The sequence below is a fragment of the Chroicocephalus ridibundus genome, chromosome 6 (genome assembly GCF_963924245.1).
Source record: "Chroicocephalus ridibundus chromosome 6, bChrRid1.1, whole genome shotgun sequence".
In the NCBI taxonomy this organism is placed as follows: domain Eukaryota; kingdom Metazoa; phylum Chordata; class Aves; order Charadriiformes; family Laridae; genus Chroicocephalus; species Chroicocephalus ridibundus.
The window spans coordinates 61,045,931-61,065,300 of NC_086289.1; the positions used below are offsets into that span (position 1 = coordinate 61,045,931).

Below are 19,370 nucleotides of genomic sequence, written 5' to 3' on the forward strand. Positions count from 1 at the left end.
TCTCAGAGTGGCAACTGCAAGGCTTGAAATATTAAACAACCCTATTAGGCTAAGACTGCTAGCCAAATGTAACAGGCATACCTAATTTCCTCAAGTTTAGCCCACCTCTAAATATTAGACCAGAAGCCACAATACATAACATTTACTTGTCAAAAATAGTATTATGCATTTGTACCTTTTGCTGCGTTATAAAGAAGCACAAAAGTGAGAGAGTATCTTATCCTATGACAGGAACACACTTTCTTCCTATTGCATCTTCCTCTCTTCCCTCTGTATCTACACTATTCTTCCCTCTGCCTCTGCAAAACCTATTACATCAAAACCCACTCTTCACAGAGCACTAGTTAATTCTCAAATGATGTTTGAGGCCTTTCAATTTCATCTTCTATCACTCCGAAAACTTGTCTAGCTATTAAATTCCTCAGCTTATCTCTTGAAAGGGAGAAATCAACAAATGGAGTAGTGCTCCCAGCAACCTCTCAGTGTCACCTAAACCCACTCAATTTTCTGTCAGATTCTGCAACCTAAAGAACAAGCTTTCCATTTCCAAGCCACCAAGAGCCTACCCTGTCTCTGAGGGGGAGAGACTCAGAAGCCTCTCCCCTCAACACATGAACGAGACTGCACAAAAACAACACTTCAAAAAATTGTATCACTTGTTCTTAGCCAATTAGACCTCAAAGTTTCCCACTGTATCTGAAAGAACATGCATTTACTACAGACTACTGTCTAGGAGATAACAGAATTGATCAAAAATTTACAGAGGCAAAGTATAACAGGAACAATCCTTTAAGGACTGCTCTGTTTCCACAGGGTCACTCTAGTGAAAGCAAGCACAAGAACATGCGAAGAACAAAACGTGGCTCCTGCAGAAAATTTAGGTTCAGAAGTGCCCATTGAGAGACTGAAAATGTGATTGTATGTGTTCGGGATGCACAATGCAAAAACGAGTGCTGTTCATTATTTAGTCTTAAAGCAGGTTTGCCTAACAGGACATGAAGAACAAGAGGCAGATGTAGCTTCTTCGTAACTGTCTGAACGGGGTACCTGTTGCTCCATTAGAACTGAGATGGGAATTTCTTCTCTTCCCACTCCATGAAGCTGCCTCATAGTTCACACAGCTTTCCCTGCAGGCAGGTGTGGAACACTGCACTGATGCTCTCATTCCAATTGCTATAGCTGAGAAATACAATACACTATTATACAGTCATCTAAACACATACCTGGAACATTTTTTTCAAATCCAAGAATACACAAATGAAAAAAAGTTGGATGTCAAAAAAAAAAAAAACAACAACCAAAAAACCAACACCACACGCTGTTTGAAGTGTTCCCAATTAATTAAGCAACCGCCCACAGAAGAGATACAAGATAGGTTCCATAAAAGCAACGTTACTACCTAAAATATAAGGGTTTTTTTTCTGGTTTGTGACTACCTTCTGGTATCTTCTGTTTGAAGAAGGCAAAAACCAGCAAGCAGTACAAAACATGTTCAGTCAAATGCAAGTACAAGTCCACTGTCCCTGAGAGGAGCTTTTAACACAAACCCAACTTTGCATCCAAGAACCTACCGCAAAGGTAAGCCCAATTACATCTTGGTTACACTAGAATATTGGTTTCAGAGTCTTCAAAACACTGAGCATAACCACTAACTACTGCAGCACTGTCAGTCTAAGTCTGCAGGGACCCTAAAAACATTACTGTCAAAGTGGTCCGCAACTCCTTACCCATATGCCAACTATTATATTTTTCTTTATCAACGTAATCAATTCTCAAACATTCAAAACCGTACTGTGTCGAAAGCATATATAAACCAAATTAAATATACTGCGTAGATCTGTACCAGTACTCCCACCACAGCACTAGACATGCTCCCTGGGAAAAAAGAAGATACTGTAGACATAGACTTTGAAATTCATTCTTCAGTACCAAGTGCCACTTCTACAGGATGTTTCTTTCCTTTCCCTGAGACATAAAATGTCCCCACAAGTTTGGAAAAATCCTTGTCTAGTAACTCCAGCTGGCTGGATAAGCACATCCATAAAGGACAGAAACAGCAGTAGCGTAGGAATTCTCAGTGCACCACAAAGATGATTATTTACAAGCCTTCAAAGATGACATCGTCTGACTGCTGAGGAACGGCCTGATGAGAAACAGTTGGGACCTTGAGTAAGCCAGATTTGTCAGAAAGAATGCTCCTTTCAATACCAGCCCTTGAGATGGAATTACATAGCTCTCCATAAAATGATAGATTGCCTCTTTGAAGACATCAGGCCAAATGTAAGCATGACAAAACATCTCTCAAAGAAGCCCCTGACCAGCAAATAAATTACAGGACAAAAAAAGGTATCAGTCTTGCATCTGAACAATGTGGTACTGAGCTTACGAGCAGACGAAAAGCGAATGATAGTCTAAGGATCACCACCCACAATTGCTTTTAAAAATAAATAAATACTGCCACACTGCAAAGCACAGGATGATATTGCAGCAACCACCTTGGGACAAACAAAGCTCTTCTAACAATGCAGAAATTTACACAGCTATCTATGTTGCGCTCTTCTGCCAGAAAGGATAAAAGACTTAAGAGAACTTCTGAGAGAACTCAGTATTTAATCCCCTACAATATCTGTTTGAGGTAGTCTATGCACTGTCAACCCTAAATATATTCCATAGCAGCATACCTGACATCAATGCCGACCTTGCAGAATGCAGTCAAAGCATATTTGAGAAAATTTGAACTGTAGAACAGTGTGTAGATGAAAGGTTTAGAAGAGCACTAAAGTAGACACAAAGCAAACCTGTAAGACCTTTTCAAACGTGAGCATGGCCACAACATAGAGTTTATATTTACAGAAGGAAACTATTATATTAAGTTTGCTCATTTATAAAGACAGTTAACAGAAAGGTAAATACACATTCTGCCATACAGGTGCGGGTACAAAGATGTGGGCCTTGCACACTTTAAATAGTTTGCTCTCAGGTACAGCAAAAGGCAGCAGTCATCCTCGTAAGAATCCCAACATTTCAAATCCTGCACTGAAATTCACCATTTACTAGCAGGTACACACAATTCTCCCCTTCCTACCTACTATTAATACCCAGATGAACGTGACAGAAATGATGCGAACAAAAGTTCTGCAGGAAGCTTGACATCTTGAAATAAGATCAACAGAACCACATACAGCAGTACCGGACAAAAGGGGAATGGTTTCTCAGTTTTCCCATGAGAAGAAAAAGGAAAAAGCTCCTAGCCAGGTAAGACTTTACTGTCTCGACAAAAGAAGATTCTGAACATAACCTCTCTGACACTTCATGGGAAAGAAAGAAAAAGCAGAGATTTGATCATTTAAATACTTTCAGAATATGTAATTAAAAGCTTTCTCAAGTTACAAGATGACAACTGGATTGGCATGATTTTCAAGTTCAAGAAGCATTTAGCTATATTTTACCTTTATCAAACCTCATTCAGGAGTTGGTTTTCATTAAAATTACAACAACGCAATTAAAAAAAGCCCCAAACCCAAGTTATTCATTCAAGCGTCTTTAATAGCGTAAGAAGAAGAGGACTATTGTAACTGAAGACAATCTGCAGAAACAAAGCCTCTTAAGACAGCCTATTTTCTGATCCTTGATATTCATACAGTTCCATCAATCAAAATGAAAATCTAGGTCATCAGTATTTTCAGCCAGGATGCAGGAGAAAAAAACCCCAGCACATCTTAGGAACCAAAGATTTTCAGCAAAATATGCAGAATATCTGGTAAAGCTTCTGACAGACACTTCTGGTAGAACTTTAATCCTCTTCTATTCCACCCAATCGGTTCATTCCAACTTCAGTACCTCTTCAGATACCCTGAAGTCAAAGAAAGAAGGGCAAAGCAGTGTTTCTCTGCCCTAAGAGAATCTTGAACTGACAGAAACTTTTTATATATATACTATTCTAAATTCTATTTTCATATATACACTTCTCTAAATTGGACTGTTTCACACCCATCCACAAATATTCAGAAAATAAGAAATCTACCCCATAGGATTTGCTCAATGTCTGGAAAGATACAGTCTCAGAATTAGGATTTTAACCAGAGCAACACAAATATGGTTTACCATCCAAACCCGCCCTTTGAAAGCTATTATGAGGTAAACTGGTACTTTCTTGTCTTTCAATGCAAGAAAACCATCTCAGCATAGAATCCACCGACATCCATGGACAAGATGAAGAATTTCAGATGTTAGATGAGACAAAGATACTACCTAAAACTTTTGTTTCTGGGAAATTAGTTATACTTCAAAAGATATGAATAACACCTGAAAAGACAGGGAAGCAATTACCAAGGGTTGTAGGTTCCAGTCCTTTGAAAAGAAAGGAGAGCAGGGAGGGAGCACCACCCAGGGCTCAGAGCATCTGCCAAGGAGAAAAGAGGGGCTTAGTCAACCCACTTGGACACAGGATGAGACACATCCTTGCCAGGACCATCACACCAGCCCTTATGAGAAGTGGACTAAGAAGGACGAGGGCTGGAAGCAAAACCACACTCTCCTACAGGGAAGAGTCAAGAACCTCTACATAGTTACTGGGGTGTACCAGAAGTTTCTGTACAGGTAAGGTATTTCAACCAATAAAGTTTTCAGGAGTTTTACGTATGTTGTGTTTTTCATGTATTTCAAAGGGACACTAATTCTCATATGTTGCCCCTTGGACGCTTACTGGAATAATTTTTGTTACCTGCTACTGGAAAACACCTCAGACTGTCCTAAGCAACACAACCAATATTCTTGGCTTTTTGATCCACTTTGTCCTTCGATGACTTCTGGTGTGTTGCTAGATAGCCATACTCACTCTTTCAGTTATTACCCCTTATCACTGGAATGCAAGAGAGGTACTGAAACATAATTTGCATTCAAATTAATTTCTATGGAAGCATTTTGTTTCAGCTCACAACTCCCATCACTGAGAAAGAAGCCATGCATAAAAAAAAAAAAAGCCAACGCTCAGGCACAGCAGCAGGGGGAAAAGTAAGAGGCAGGTACACTGACTTGGCACTGGAATAACAGAAAAGAGTCTCAACAGACCTGGAAGAAGAGCAAAAGGTGGCCAAAAGGAAGAAATGTATCAAAAAAAGTTTTGAATGCTCACAGAATGTTTAACCTCATTTCTGGCAAATGGGAGGCTGCGTTATGAACCATATGCACTACAGAGTGATAGTCTGCTAAAACAATACTATCATGTTTGCATTAAAATTTTCCAACAAGATTTCTCAAAAAAAAAAAAAGATAGGAAGAGCTTCTTGCCCTTGACATACAACCCTGGTGGAATTCAAGTAAACCTAGCCTATGTACAATCATCAGCCCAAGTGTGTTTCAGATGACTTACATGACACCTTGCAGGACTTTCTGAGGATCGAGGTCAAATAATCTATCAACATAGTGGCGGCTACTAGCCGTTACCTCCTGCGGAGAAAAAAAAATAAAAAATTAATAGTTTATATCAATTCATATAATGGCAGATAAACAGGAATGGCTAATGCAGCACAAGTCTACAAAACCTACCAGGCAAGATAGCAGCAAAACCACAGAATCATATTTAAACGTTCAGTACGTTACTGCTGGGCAACATCCACACAGAGAATTAACCCTGTGTTTAAGTGTGATTTAAAGAAGATGATGTACATCTCGTGGATAACAACATGTTATGAGTCAAAGCAAGTTAACGGATTGCTGCCAGCAACTGATATGCTTAAAAACAGGGCATGCAAAAGGGGTCTACTCCAGTTATCAGCACTGCCTTAAATTCCAATTTTATTATGTTTAATTACTACATGGGAAAAAAAAAGCCACAAATTCCTGAAAGAAAAAGTTTCTAAGAGCAGTTAAAGTTGCTCAAGAAGTATACCCACAAACAAGCTCTCAATAATAAAGGATCTTGTATCAAGACATTTTTCTGTAACTTACTTTATCATAACATATCTACAAACTTCAAGAGACTGTCGTTCTATATGCTGTCCCGCACAACTTCAACAAAGACAGCAGCACAATATTCTCTATAACACTCCCGTAGCTACTTTATAAGACAAAGTGAACTCTCTTCTCAGCAACAGGACCATGCTTGTAAGACAAACATTTAAGCACCAATGATTTGTTATTCTCTTTGAGAAGATCCAAAATTGGAGATGGCAAGCGTTCCAAAAAACAGGGGTGGGAAAGGGGAAGGGAATTTTCCCTCCAGGTTCTCACAAACACGTGCCAGGATGCGTTTCCATTATCTCTCTTTTCTTTTTTTTTTTGCCAACTCAACTTTTTGTTAGGCTTTTCCCATTTATTCCTTGTAAGTTTTCCTTGAAAGAAGCTATAAGGGAATTGTAAACTCTTCCTTGCTTTTTCAAGTATCTACTCTTGGGCTGAATCTGCTCCTGCTTCCCCACCCAGATGTCAGAAGTACCAGCAGCTTCCTGCCTGTGGTCTCACATAACTCAGAAGAATCATCTAGAGGCAGCAAGACTCCTTTGTCTCCAGGAATACTATTAAATTATGCCAAATAAATTCTACAAATAAACTTCCACCAGGTAATGAAAGACAACATTTTTTAAAACAGCAGTAGACTTTTGTTTACCTGATTTACGTATTTATATGCACTTCAGAGATCACGCTGCTTTCTATTTCTAAAATATCCTGGCTTTCACCCTATCAACTACTATGTTTGCAATATGCAGAAGAAGGGCATTCATATCCAGGCAAACAAGTTTTTCAGGTAGTGCCCAAAAATAAAGAATTTATCAACATCATCAGTTTCGCGGTTCTTTTACCTAGTGAGAAATTGTAAGGAGAAAAAAAAAAAAAAAAAGAAAAGAAAAAGCGCAATCCCTCAGCTCTCATAAAGAGTATCCACGCTATACCTTCAGCGTTGTTAGTCCCAGCACTGATGAGCGGCAGGACTGGGCAACCAGCCTGGGCTGTTCTACTTACCCTCAGCCTTCCCCGTGGAGAGGACACCCGTGGCGGCTGTCAGCCCCCTTCCCTGCCCACAGATGCCACACACCGGCCTCCTTCCTGCAGCCAGGGCAAAGGGAGCCGTGTCCCCAGGTCCCGAGGGGCTCTGAGGAAAAGGTCCGCCTTTCGCCACCAAAACAACAACCCGCTTTGCCAGACCGGGCTGGGAGAGCGCTGCTTCGCCAGCCACCGCCAGCTTCTGAGGGAGACCCTGCTCTGCCCTGCAGCAGCCTGGCTGTTACAGCTCGGAATAACGCCTCTTTCTGCTGAACGGGAGTTTCCAGGGACCAAAAACATTCACGGGAGGGCGGCTGAGGAGCGCGAGTCGTGTCATCAGGTAAAAATACACTTAAGAGAACCAGGTACCTCTAACAAAAATGGGAACAGACTCCTCAGAAACGGGGAGGGAAAAGCCGTTTTGAAGAGAAAACCACCTCTGGGAAGAAGTTGTTACGACGCGGGTGGGGGGCACAAGGGGCCGGGCGCCCCACCGCCGCCCGCGCAACCCCCGCGGCCCACCGCCGCCCGCAAGGCCCGCTCCCGGCCCCGGGCCCCCCGCCACCACACAAAGGGGCCCGGCAGGTGCCGGGAGCCCCACCACCGCCACCACGCACACACACACCCCGCCAAGGCCAAGGTCAGGCCGAGCCCGGCGGCGGGCGGGCGCCCCCCCCGGCGGCGGCAGCGGCACTCACCGAGAGGACGCTCATGCGGAGCGGCGCCTCCAGCACGCACGCCATCTTGGCGGAACGCAGCAGCAGCAGCTCCGGCGGCGGCGCCCTCCCTCCCTCCCTCCCTCACGCCCGCGCGCGCGCCGCCGCCGCCGGCGGGCAGGGCCTCATGGCGGAGCGCCGCCGCCGCGCGCCCGGCGAATCGGCCGACGCCGAAAGCCCCGCTGCCTTCCGCCAGCCCGCCGCCACTGCGCACGCGCGGCGCTCTCCGCTCGCGCACACCACCACCCGCCCCGCCGCCGAGCCGCGCAGGCGCCCCGCCGCCACCGCCCAGCTTCGCGCAGGCGCGGACGCTGCGGCGAGCGCTCCCCGCTGCGGCGGGAAAGGCGGCCGTCGCCATGTCGGCGGGGACGGAGCGGTCCGCGGGAGCGCAGGCGACCGACCCAGCCCTCCTTATTGCCCTCCAGGGAGAGGAGCGGGGCGACTGGCTTTGCCCGAGGAAAGCCCGGACGCTGAGGCGGGGGGAAGCTGACCTTACCACAGGCCTCACACAGCGCCGCTGCTGCTTGACTGGTCCCCGCTCCGCACGGCAGCTCTCAGGAACAGCCCCTCGGCTGTCCAGCGACAGCCCGAGCTGTTTTTTATTACGAGCAACCAGGTTTAGGTTCGGCTACCTCATGTTCTGACTGCACTAGGGGAAGTCACGGAGTTTTGCAGGTCCTTCTGTCATGTCCTCATCCTGCGTTTTGCCCCCCGTCTCCGTGGAGTTCCTGGAACATCATGAAGATGGTGGGTTGGCAACTCATCCACACGGGGTATATGGGGAGCTGGAGCCTTGCTGAGAACCATCTGCTCAGGCGCAGTCTTTGCCAGGGACACAGGCACAGCCATAAAAGAGATGGTGTGGGTTCCTTCTTTCGTCGTTGCTTTTGTTGCTTTCATGGATTTGTTTGGGTTGGGTTTTTGCAGAAAACACTCACAAAAAAAAACCCAGAACTTCACTCAGATTTGCTGTAGGCTTCTCTAGGATCTTTTTGTATTGGCCCCCCTCTATATCACCTTTTTAGGCATGGGGATACTAATTTTATCTACCCATTGCTCCTGAAGACAGAACTTCAGCAGGGGGGAGGATAGTAAAAACATCACAGGCCAGGTTCCTGCATCTTAAATTCTGCTCTTGCGATGTAAACACAGATTTGCCAGATGTTAGAGATTCCAGAGGATAATGGGAGCACAATAAACATACTTTGGGATGCTGTCACAAGTTGACTTTAATAGCTTTAATTAAAAAAAAATACTCCCAGTTACAGAAAAAAGCTATACCCCTTTACTTTGTTTTTTCTCAGAGTAGATTAATAATGTGCTTTGAGCAAAATACCTGCGTGCTGGCCTGGAATGAAACACATGAACACTTTTCTTAAACACTTTTTAGGTAACAGCAAAAACATTTTTAGGCTAAGTGCAAGTTTCATACACTGAAAAATCTGTGATACAAGGGTCTGACAGAGAAACGTTTTCCAGATGTTTCTCACCAAAATTTAAAAATTTTTCAAAAGGACCCTAAAGCTTCTTTTTAAAGAGGACTGAAGACTCCAGGTCTTAAAAGGCAATTAAACTTTGTCAGCCCTCCCTAGTGTTTTACATACTTTTTGGAGTATTTGGTCTTCACTGAGAAGCTTCAAGTTCAGAGCTTCAATTAAACTCTAGACGCAGCAGAGGATCTTGCTGACAGGGAAAATCTGTAACAGACAAGAGCACAGTAGAGCTGGACACTTCAAACTGCAAAGAGGGTGTGAACAAGTCCAAGAAAGGGCACAGTAACCCTGTATACGTCACACATTATTTATACTAAAAAAACCAACCAACCCAACTGTATGTTAACGATATTTACCGGCTGTGTTCTGCTCAATGGATGCTGAAATACTTTATTAAAAAAAATCTTAAGAGATCGAAAAATCGGTATTCTATCTTGTCAAAGTCTCTTTCTAGAAAATCCAAACACATTTAGGACAAAGGGGGAGGATGTGGGACAACACACAACAGAACAGTTTGCTTTAAAAACACATGAAATCAGACTAAAAATGTCTATTACATGTAATGTACATCTTCCACTCCAGTACATGGAATCTCATGGCTGAATACCATGCTCAGATTTCTTAGGACAACTTTCAAGTTCATAACATAATTTATACTTAAAATACTTTATTTCCATTATAGTCTTCAGATCATGAGGCTTGCGTAAGATTTTAGCATTGTAGACCCAGGACCCTTAAAGATAGTCAGCCGTCTTCAGTAATCTAGCAGGTAGTTCACAGCTACTTTAGATAACCAGAGGGTTACACCACACACTTCCAGTTTTTCATCCCATTGTACCACAGTCCTCTTTGGAGGCTCTTCTGACAGATGAGCTGGCATAGAGAGACAGGGGAGGAGCATTAACAGTGCCCAACTAATCATTTAGTAAACCAGATAGCATCCTCCGGGGAAAAAAAAAAAAACAGGATGTTAATGGCATCAACCCATCAATACAAAGCTGTTAATCAGAACTGTGGAAAGCACTAATTTTGCCATTTTCTAGCCCTTGAATACTGATATGCATTTAGTTTTCACCGTGAATGCTGACAGGAGAGGAACCACCTAGAGTGTGGAAGTGGTTGTAAAGACAGAAGCCTTGACCTTAGTGTTTCCCTGCTACATAACTCACACTCACCAATCCACTTCACTCGCTGCTCCCTGTCCAGCTCCCTCTTCCTGTCAGGATGCTTTCCTCTCCACGGCGCCGGTGCCTTCAAGGAGTAAAAGCACACAGGAGCTACCTCTGCTCTCAAGGGCAGCACAGTCCTGAGGAAGTTGCGCTCTGTCTGGACTCCAAAATCTCAGCACAGAACACCAGCAGAATTTGACACGAAGACTAACAAGTCTAATGACATTGTCCTTTTCATGAATTTATTGAGTTTTGTTATCCTCACAGCCTTTTAGGCCAAAGGAGTGTAATTTGTTTGCTAATAACTCAGGGCAAACTAGAACAGTAAAATGAAAACTTCCAACTCCTGTTCTCCCTTAGCTGCAGTTTATGAAGGTACTTTGGAAGATTCCAAATCCAGCAGTAAGAATTCAGCAAGTTACATGCTACTGAAAAGAAGTGGCAGGTAAAAACTTAGGCTAACGATAACAATAGGCATATCGTCTCAAGGAACTCTGTGTTGTCCCAACCACCTTATGTGAAAACAGAACACATCCTTAATTAGTAAGAACTGAGACAGTGATGATGCCTGCATTTCGGAAGCTGCTCATCCTAACTACCTGCCTTTTAATTTTAAGACATGGTTCTCAATTCTTAAGAAACAGCACACAAGTGAGTTTTTAAGAACAGAGATGCACTCTTCCACGGTTCCCATAAAACCATCATGCTTCAAATTAAGAGACTTGGTTCCCTAGCAGAACTGTAATTAAAATCCAATACTGGACAATACACATTGTTTTGTTTATGATCATGAAACTCTTCTGTGGCATGAGTATAACCCTAACCAGAAACAAAAATCTTCACTCTTCTATTGCTGTTTTGGTATGGGAATTCTGTTTTCAAATTTAGTTCACGGAGTTATTGCGTACGCTACTTTGTATTAAAACTTCAGTATAAAACAAGACAAAAGCAATAAAATCAAATCATTCAGTCTTGTAAGTCAGACATCCTCTCACTTTGACTTGAGTTATAGTTTAAGAGTCCTTTTCTTGTTAAACAAGCACGGTGAATCTTGTATAGCAGTACAGCTGAAGATACGTAGTACACACTAATAACAGAACTGAAGTAAAATCAACTGATTATACACGAGCTTTAAATCCTTTGACAAAGTACTTTGTTGGAAAAGTCTGATTCTGACTTAGATGTTTAATCCGGATAAATCTTCCTCCCTGCGAGAGGTACATACAGCCTCCTCAGCTTAAGAAAGTAACATGAATAAGATCAAGTAAAATTAAAAGCATGAGTAGTCCACCACAGTTCTCACCACCTTCCCATAAAAAGGTAGGGAGAGAACTTAGTTATACATCACATGAAGTATTATTCTGTTTTATCTTCCTCCTCTGCAGCGTAGATAGCTTGATTCCTTCTCTTAATTTTTTTAATGCCGCTGTTCCCATTTTCATTACCACCAATGCGCTTCAATGGTCTCTCATTTAAGCTCTTCTCTTCCACCTGCTTACTCACTCCAGATTTCTCCAGTTCCTCGTTAGTGGAGTCCATAGCATCATCGGACGATACTGCCATGGAATCTGGCATGATCCGGATGTCAGAAAAACTTGCAGAAAAGTCAGGAGGATGATCAGGGGAAGGATCTACAGAACATGTACTCAAGTCTTCATCACCACCTTCTTCATCCAGCATTATTTCGTCTGGATTAATGGATGAAAGTCCAGAATTATCTGTATTATATTCACTGGGTTCCTCTGCTGACCCAGTACTATCCATCTCCTCTTCCTCCTCCTCCTCTTCATGTTCACCTCGTACTGAGCCCTCTTCTTTAACTTGCTGGATCCTGTCATTGATGTCAGTGAGGCCAAACTGGGCACAAAACTCAGTGGTCTGTGGATTGATGGTATGAACTGGTTCCACCTTTTTTTGGGGCTTGCTGGGATCATAACAAGCAGCTGTCAATGTGAAGTTACAAGGAATTTTGAGGTTATGATTCAGCTCTTCTAACACCTCTTTGATGGCTTCTTCTGTCACGCTGTAATCCCACCTAAATAAGTGTATAAAGTTTAAACAAGTGCACTAGTCAAAAGGTATTTCCTGTTCCTGCTGCAAAGAGAAACTTTTAAAGATGGATAATCATCTTACAACAGATACAAATGATTTCTCGGGAAAGTATATTGCCTTTGGTCAATACTAAGATTCCCCTCTCCCCACCAAGGATTTGTGTATTATGTCAACCCACCCAATGAACATTCACCTGCCCACCCCCATAATCCAGCCTGATCTTCAGTCTCACAGTCCAACTGGCAAGATAATCAGCCACCATGTATTTTTTGCCCCTCAAATGGTGGTATTTAAGTTTGCAAAACAAAACTAACTGCCCATGTAGAGCAGTAAAGAAGTTGTATGCTCTAGAGTACAGGTCTTGCCACCATCCCCTTTGTTTTCCAAGGCACTTAGCAAGTCCTACAGGCATTATAGGTTGGAAAACAGAAACAACTCCAAGTTTACTTCCAGTCCAGCAAAAAAATCATGCTTTACTTTGCATGCAACTTACTTTGCATGGAGGCCATTATTTTCAGGCATGTTCCATGAGGTCGGAGTCACATTAATGAGACTGTTGGTGGCCTTGAGGACTGCGATCCACTCGGCATCATACTCCAGCGAGTCACCTGCACTAGGATCATGTTCTACGTCTATTATCTGTTTACAAAACCACAGAAAACAGATGAGGTGAGTTATTTCTCTTGACGCCAGGAACTGATGAAAGTTTCAAGTGTTACTTCCATGGTACAGAGTTTTGATTAAGTTTCAAGTACACTGAGCTCGTGGTGTCAATCAAACAAGTCCTCTCAAGTTAGCCCTACATGGAAGTAAGGGGGCTAATAAAGGACAATCAACAATAATAAAAAAGGCATTTCTGTATTTTAGCTTACAGCAATTAAAAAGCAGAACACCCTTCTCCCTACTGCCAGCTACTGGACAGTTATGCAACTTGGAAAACAGAATTGGCCTACTCTTAAATTCATGCTGCCTTCTAAGCAGATATACATCAAGAATTGACAGCAACAGTTATTCTGCTGTATAAACATGCATTCTTCACACAGCAATTAAATGTTTTTAAACTCTTTCAACAGCTTACAAATTGAAATCCAAATCTGGATTGTCTTCGGTGACATTAACACAACTCAAACCATTCAGTTAGCCAAACTGCACTGGTCAGCTCTGATTTTAAATAATCCATAAAGTAATCCAACCTTGTAAGACAGTTTTAGGGAAAATAAAATAATAATAGATTTTAAACCAAAGCTACACACAGGTGGGTCACCACGCTGCTGGAGGTAGTACTACTCCAGATCAGTTTTGCTACAGGATTCTAAGTGTGGACTAGCTCCCCAGTGAACCTTTGCAGAGCAAAAGCCCATTTTCCTACTCTCTCCCACCTTCAAGCAAGTTAGCTACTAAAACAAGGGGATCCTGCCACACATCCAAAGGACAGACAGTGAACCTTCCCCTTAAGTTGACAAATAAAAGCCACTTTAAAGTAAGACTACTAAAATGCTTGACTGCATTTGAGGAACACGCTGTCAGCAGCCCCCTCTCACAGGAAAGGATTTTAGATTCATCCATTTTAGATTTTATAGATGGCACTGCAGGCAGCAGACACAGGCCACAGGCATGAACATTATTTTGCTCTTGGCAAATCAGCTTGGCGACTCTCATTGAAAATTCCCACAACCTAGACCTCCTATTTGTCCACCACCCTTCCTAGCCAGATATGCACCAAACAAAAAGAAGCAGAGCCATTCTCCTAGGAAGTTGCACCAATTCCTGCTGGAATTCACAATATTGAAAGGAAATCACAGTACTCAACTTAGGTCTCAATCCTGTTTGAATTCACGAATCCAGATCTGAAGAAAGGCACTAGATAGGCCAAATAAACTGTGAAAGAAGAAGAACCTCAAGATGTGCTTTTCTTCTTAAGTTTGACATTTAACAAAAAATAACACAAGAGGAGATTCAATTCAGGTTGAAGTACACCTACTCCTCCAATTAAGTCAAGTACTTGTTCTCAGGTGGAAGAAAATGGTAGGAATAAGCAAACGCTGCGCCTGCCTGACAGGATACAAGGTCTGCTTATTTCAAGACAATACTGTACAAAGATCAATCCACATATGCACCATTCCTAGTTTCTTTCCAATTCCTCCATTTATCACAACTATTCTTTAGCTTATATCTAAGCACAGCACTCAGCAGTCCAGACAAGTGAAGTACTTAAAAAGTGAAAACCCATTGCACATGGTCATCACCTGTAGAAAGTCTCTGTGCGGCAGGCATTTATCCAGAGCCAAAAACTTCGTTGCTTTTGGTAGCTCTTCTTTGGAGGTTGTCTAGGAAACAAATGGTGTTAACAAAGTCATTAGCATTTCTATGAAATTTGACCATTCTATACAAGTTACATAGCGGGATTTAAAGGCTTAATTTATACAGAAGAGAGACAGAAACAGAAAATCAGCATAGGATTGTAAGAAAGGGATGGAGGGACAAAGATAAAGCAAGACTTCACTGGAAGTCTAACAGGAAGTTGGACAGCAAGATAAAGCAAAAGCCACAGGTCCCCCTCAACCAAGGCAGCTGAGCACACCTACCTTCTTCATGCCAAAAGAAAGACTTTAACATAATTAGAAACAGACTTGTGGAGTCTAGAGGGTCTAGAGTTACATTTTATAGCTAAATAACTTGCAAATAGGAATAGCAAGTCACACCACCCTCAGGAACAACTCAAACCAAGACAAGTTTCAACTTACAGGGCCTGGTTTTTGTCTTTACCCAGGCCAGCAGACTTCACCTGCCAAGCCTTACTACAGGCAGCCTCCCATCCCCAGTTCGCCGCTATCTTCTTTTCTCTATCACCTTGATTTGAAGGTGTCTCCTTCCCCAATAAAGGGGAAAATGAAGTGCTTTCAAACTTAAATTAAGAAGTTTCAAGTGCAGCCATGTCAGCTATTTCATGCTGACCCTGAAGAAGATTAGGTAGTCCCACCACCGATTTGTAACATCTCTAACTTATGCAAACTAGTAGTCTTAATACCACTTAATATTTCGCAGCTTAAGCTGAGTTTTAATAACTGAGCAAAAACATTAAAAAGTTGCTTTTCTGGACATGATTACCTGCGCTGGAATTCTAAAATGTGCTTGGGACACATACATTCTTGATTTTTTTTTTCCTCTTTACCTGGTGTTGCATGAAAGCTGCAAATTTAACATGAAGATGTGCTGAGAACCAGTAGGTCGGTTTCAGATGCTGAAGAAGCTCTGAAGCAGCAGGACTTCCTAATGTGTTGCTCTCCACTTCTTGACGGAAGAAGGATTTCATTTTAAGAAGCTGGTTCTTGTTCCCATAGTGATATATGCTCCTTGGCCAGTCATGTGACATGAATATATCAATGGGACGCTTTAACTGTCAAGACAAAATGCATACAGTATAAATAAAACACATATGATAGTCTGCCTTATAAAAGAGATCACATCATCACAGTAAGTGTCAGGCACTCAGAAGACTCCTCTTAAAAATTACAGCTACAGAGCAAGTTCTCTACCCACAATCAAAGGCATCTTGTTCCTCATGAAATTTTTAAAAGGGATAATGGCTAAGCACAATATTCCCCCTCAAAGGAAGCACCCCTCAGAAGTCTAATCAGTGTGTTAAGCGTGTCTTGGTTCAATATTCAGCCTATTTCCAACAGCTGTATCAGAACACACTTCTAGATGAAACCCGACTCCAACTAGTAAGAAACTCACAGTGAAATGAACCAAACTCTTTAAAATGGCAGTAAACCTTTGTCCTATGTTCAGCACCCCTATACCTACTGAACACGTAAGTGTGCAACTGCAACCTGAATAATCACTCACAAGATGCTTAGAAAAACACATATTCACACCACAACCTCAGCCAAACAGAGTAGCCCTTGCGCCAAAGCAGGGAGTAGGCAATGCTCAAAAATAAAGCTAGTCTGTCCTTTGAATTTCTCACCATGGAGTCAAAAATACTTCAACCACAGAAATGTGGGATCAGCTTATTCAGCTAGTTCAATTTTGATTAACTTTGTAGCAACCAGCTTGCATGTCAGACATCTTCCTAAAGCTAACATAAAGCTGGAACAGTGGTCTATAGCTGGAGTACCTTCCGTTCTGTGAATTTTATCCAGTTAAAAAAATGAAACAAAAAAAACCCAAACCACACTCCTGCCTGTGCCAAATTTAGATCAAATCTGCATTGTTATGCCAAGTGTTGGAGAAGATATTCAGCAGGAACAGCAGTGGAATCACAGCCAACATAAAATGGCCTGTCCGGATTAGCTGGGAGTTGCTGGTAAGATTTGCTATCCAAAGCGTACTTGTTCTGGGTAGTTTTGACGTCTTACTTTTAAGTTAATGAAAACTATTTACCACTGTTTAAAAAAAACAGATTTTTCACTAACCTGCTTGAGTTTGAAGACTTCAATGTTCCTTACATGGTAAGCGCTTCTAATTGTTTGCTGGTTGTATGGCGGACACTCAAAGTGGCCTGAAACATTGAAAAAAAACGCAACCTATGTATCTACCAATATCATGGCTACACATGCAAATGTGCTGACACAGCCAAAGAACACTAGGTAGACAGGAACAAGAAAAAGACGGCCATCAACATAGTGAGAGCAGAGCCACCCTCCACGACCAAAACATAAGTTAGGATGTAACAATTTGGGAAGAGTTATAAACTAAAAGATCATGAAGCACTGCATGAGATCTGACTCAGGCTATTGATGCTGCGATAGTTTGTGTTTCTTTGAGGGTGCTGCCACCAGCCACGAAATCACAGCTTAACAGATTCGACAGCAGCTTAAACACAGGCACCACAGGCTCTGAAGTGCAAACATACACCCTGTCAAAAGGGACGTAGTCTTCAACTTTGACTTGGGACAAAACACTCAAATGCCTAGCAGAACTCCTACGTACTCTTAAGAATGAACAGAAAAATTGCGGTTTTTAGTAGTTAGCATGATTGTCAAAAAATCTCATCTCCCACATGCAACATTCAGGCATACAAACTGTATGGTTAATAACAACAAATTTAATTAGCATTAATAGGTATTAGATAAAATCAGACGTCCTAGAAAACTAGTTCGGCACTTTGTAGCTTGAAAGCGACCTGCAGAGCCTCTCTGACACAGTATGTCACTAAATATAATATTACTTTAGAGGCCGCTATTTCATGTGCCGAGGAGATCAGAAAGACTAAAATAGCTTTTATTTGCTGACACCAGGTATAATCTGTCACAAGATTTCTGTCCGCCGATGGAGACCCTTCCAAGGAAGAACTCTTGAACACACCCATAACTAGGAGGAACTGACCTCCAGATGTACTCACGCTAAGCCTCAGCTCAGGACAGTACATTCGTACAGTATCACACTTGTAAACTGACTGTTTCATACAAGGAAAACCAAAGAGTCTTGCATTGCATGCTAAAAGGATGCTACTACCGAAAAATCAAGACCGTTCCAACAACAACATTCAAAAGAAACGTTGCTTCCTGCTGGGGTCACCAAGCAGCTACCGATTCATCTACCAACTCCAGAAAACCCCGCGTGTTGAGCCAAGAGAGGTTTCCAGCACAGGAGTCGGTTCCGAGGAGGCACAGCCAGGGCTCAGCGCTCCCCTCCCCGCCGCCCGCCCAGCCGGCCCGGCTCTATCCCCCCGTACCTTTCCGGTAGTCGTGAGACTTGAAGATGCCCGAGATGCCGCCGATCCTCACCCCGCGGAACCGCACCACACCCGCGTAACCTAGGGGAGACGGGAGAGCGGCTCGTCACGGCGGGGGCCGGGGCAGGACGAGAGGCTGGGCAGGGAAAATGCCGGCGGGGAACCTTACCGAGGTAGTAGATGTTGGGGGCCACCCACCCGCCGTAGGGCAGCTCCTGCAGGTGGTTGGACGCCTCGTGGTTCCCGCCGATGAACACCGTGAGGACCGGGGCCTTCTTCTCGCCGGAGTAGTACCTGCGGGGACACGACTGCTGCTGGAGCGGGCCGGGGCCAGGCGGGACACGGCCGCGGCCGGGGCCGGGCAGGCCGGGGCGGGCGGCGCTCACCGGTAGAAGGTCTGCATGTGCCGGTACTTGGCGGGCACGGCCATGCAGCGCAGGTCCGCCTCGTTGCGCACAGCCTGGAAGTCTCCGCAGCAGAGCAGCAGGTCGGGCCGCACGTTGTGCCGCCGCTGCAGCAGCTCCAACGTCTCGTACATCTTGTCCAGGGCGCCATGGCAGCACCCCGCCACCGCCACCTTCATCGCCGCCGCTCCGCCACCGCGCAGGCGCCGCGCCCGCCTTCCGCGTCACCGCCCGGCGCAGGGAACGGGATGATGGCGGGGGGGCACGTTTGTGTACCACGTCATAAACCCGCTCCTGGGTTTTTCCACCGTTTGGGTTTGTTTTTTTTTTTTTTTAATACAGTCCTGAGGGATTGAACAAAGTTAAAATAACATAGTTAAGCATTAACTTGCTGCTGCGCACCCTGTAATCACAGGACCAAGGCGACGTTCCTGTTCCCCTACAGGACGGATACTAAGGAAACCGGAGTGTTCTCACATACATTTCGTCATTTCACAAATGCTGGGTTACTGTGGGTTCCTCAGGGCTCTCGTCCAAGCCAGGGAAAGTTCTTCGGCCTTTCAAACCCTTCCAAGCCCTTCAGAGTGAAAGCGCACACAGAAGTGTTAGAATCATGGAACCATAGAATATGTTGGGTTGGAAGGGACCTTTAAAGGTCATCTAGTCCAACCCCCCTGCAGTAAGCAGGGACAGCTTTAACTAGATCGGATGTGTTCCTAGGTGCACACAGAAGCCTTCCTAGTTGCCCACAGAAGTGTTCCTAAGTAGCACTCAGCCCTTCTGCTGCCTTTGCCGAGACCTACCAGGCTGTAGGGGCAGAACTCGGTCCGTGCAATGTGTCACCGGGGAAGGCTTCCCAGCTTCTCTGGGGGAGA

General features: G+C 43.7%; 2 protein-coding genes across 13 annotated transcripts in view; both read right to left on the minus strand.

The window, feature by feature from the left end:
* ARMC8 (armadillo repeat containing 8) overlaps positions 1-7,937 on the minus strand; it is a 73,035-nt gene extending 65,098 nt beyond the window's left edge. For 6 of the 12 annotated variants that reach the window (XM_063340053.1, XM_063340060.1, XM_063340052.1 and 3 more), the window contains exons 1-2: positions 7,680-7,937; positions 5,372-5,448 (exon numbers count right to left, since the gene is read on the minus strand). In XM_063340053.1, coding sequence (XP_063196123.1) covers positions 5,372-5,448; positions 7,680-7,724 — 122 coding nt within the window. In that variant the 5' untranslated portion in view covers positions 7,725-7,937. Of the gene's footprint in view, positions 1-1,047; positions 1,180-4,329; positions 4,403-5,371; positions 5,449-6,960; positions 7,100-7,679 lie in introns of those variants that run through there. The other 6 variants (XM_063340061.1, XM_063340055.1, XM_063340056.1 and 3 more) reach the window with 5 other exon arrangements.
* Positions 7,938-9,837: 1,900 nt separating this feature from the next.
* On the minus strand, positions 9,838-19,184 carry DBR1 (debranching RNA lariats 1). Its single transcript, XM_063340066.1, has 8 exons — positions 18,478-19,184; positions 18,261-18,385; positions 18,092-18,172; positions 16,830-16,915; positions 15,584-15,808; positions 14,658-14,738; positions 12,905-13,050; positions 9,838-12,394 (listed from the first exon to the last, which is right to left on the minus strand). The coding sequence occupies exons 1-8, from the start codon at positions 18,672-18,674 to the stop codon at positions 11,716-11,718; spliced, it is 1,620 nt and encodes a 539-aa protein (XP_063196136.1). The 5' UTR covers positions 18,675-19,184; the 3' UTR covers positions 9,838-11,715.
* Between the last annotated feature and the right edge of the window lie 186 nt (positions 19,185-19,370).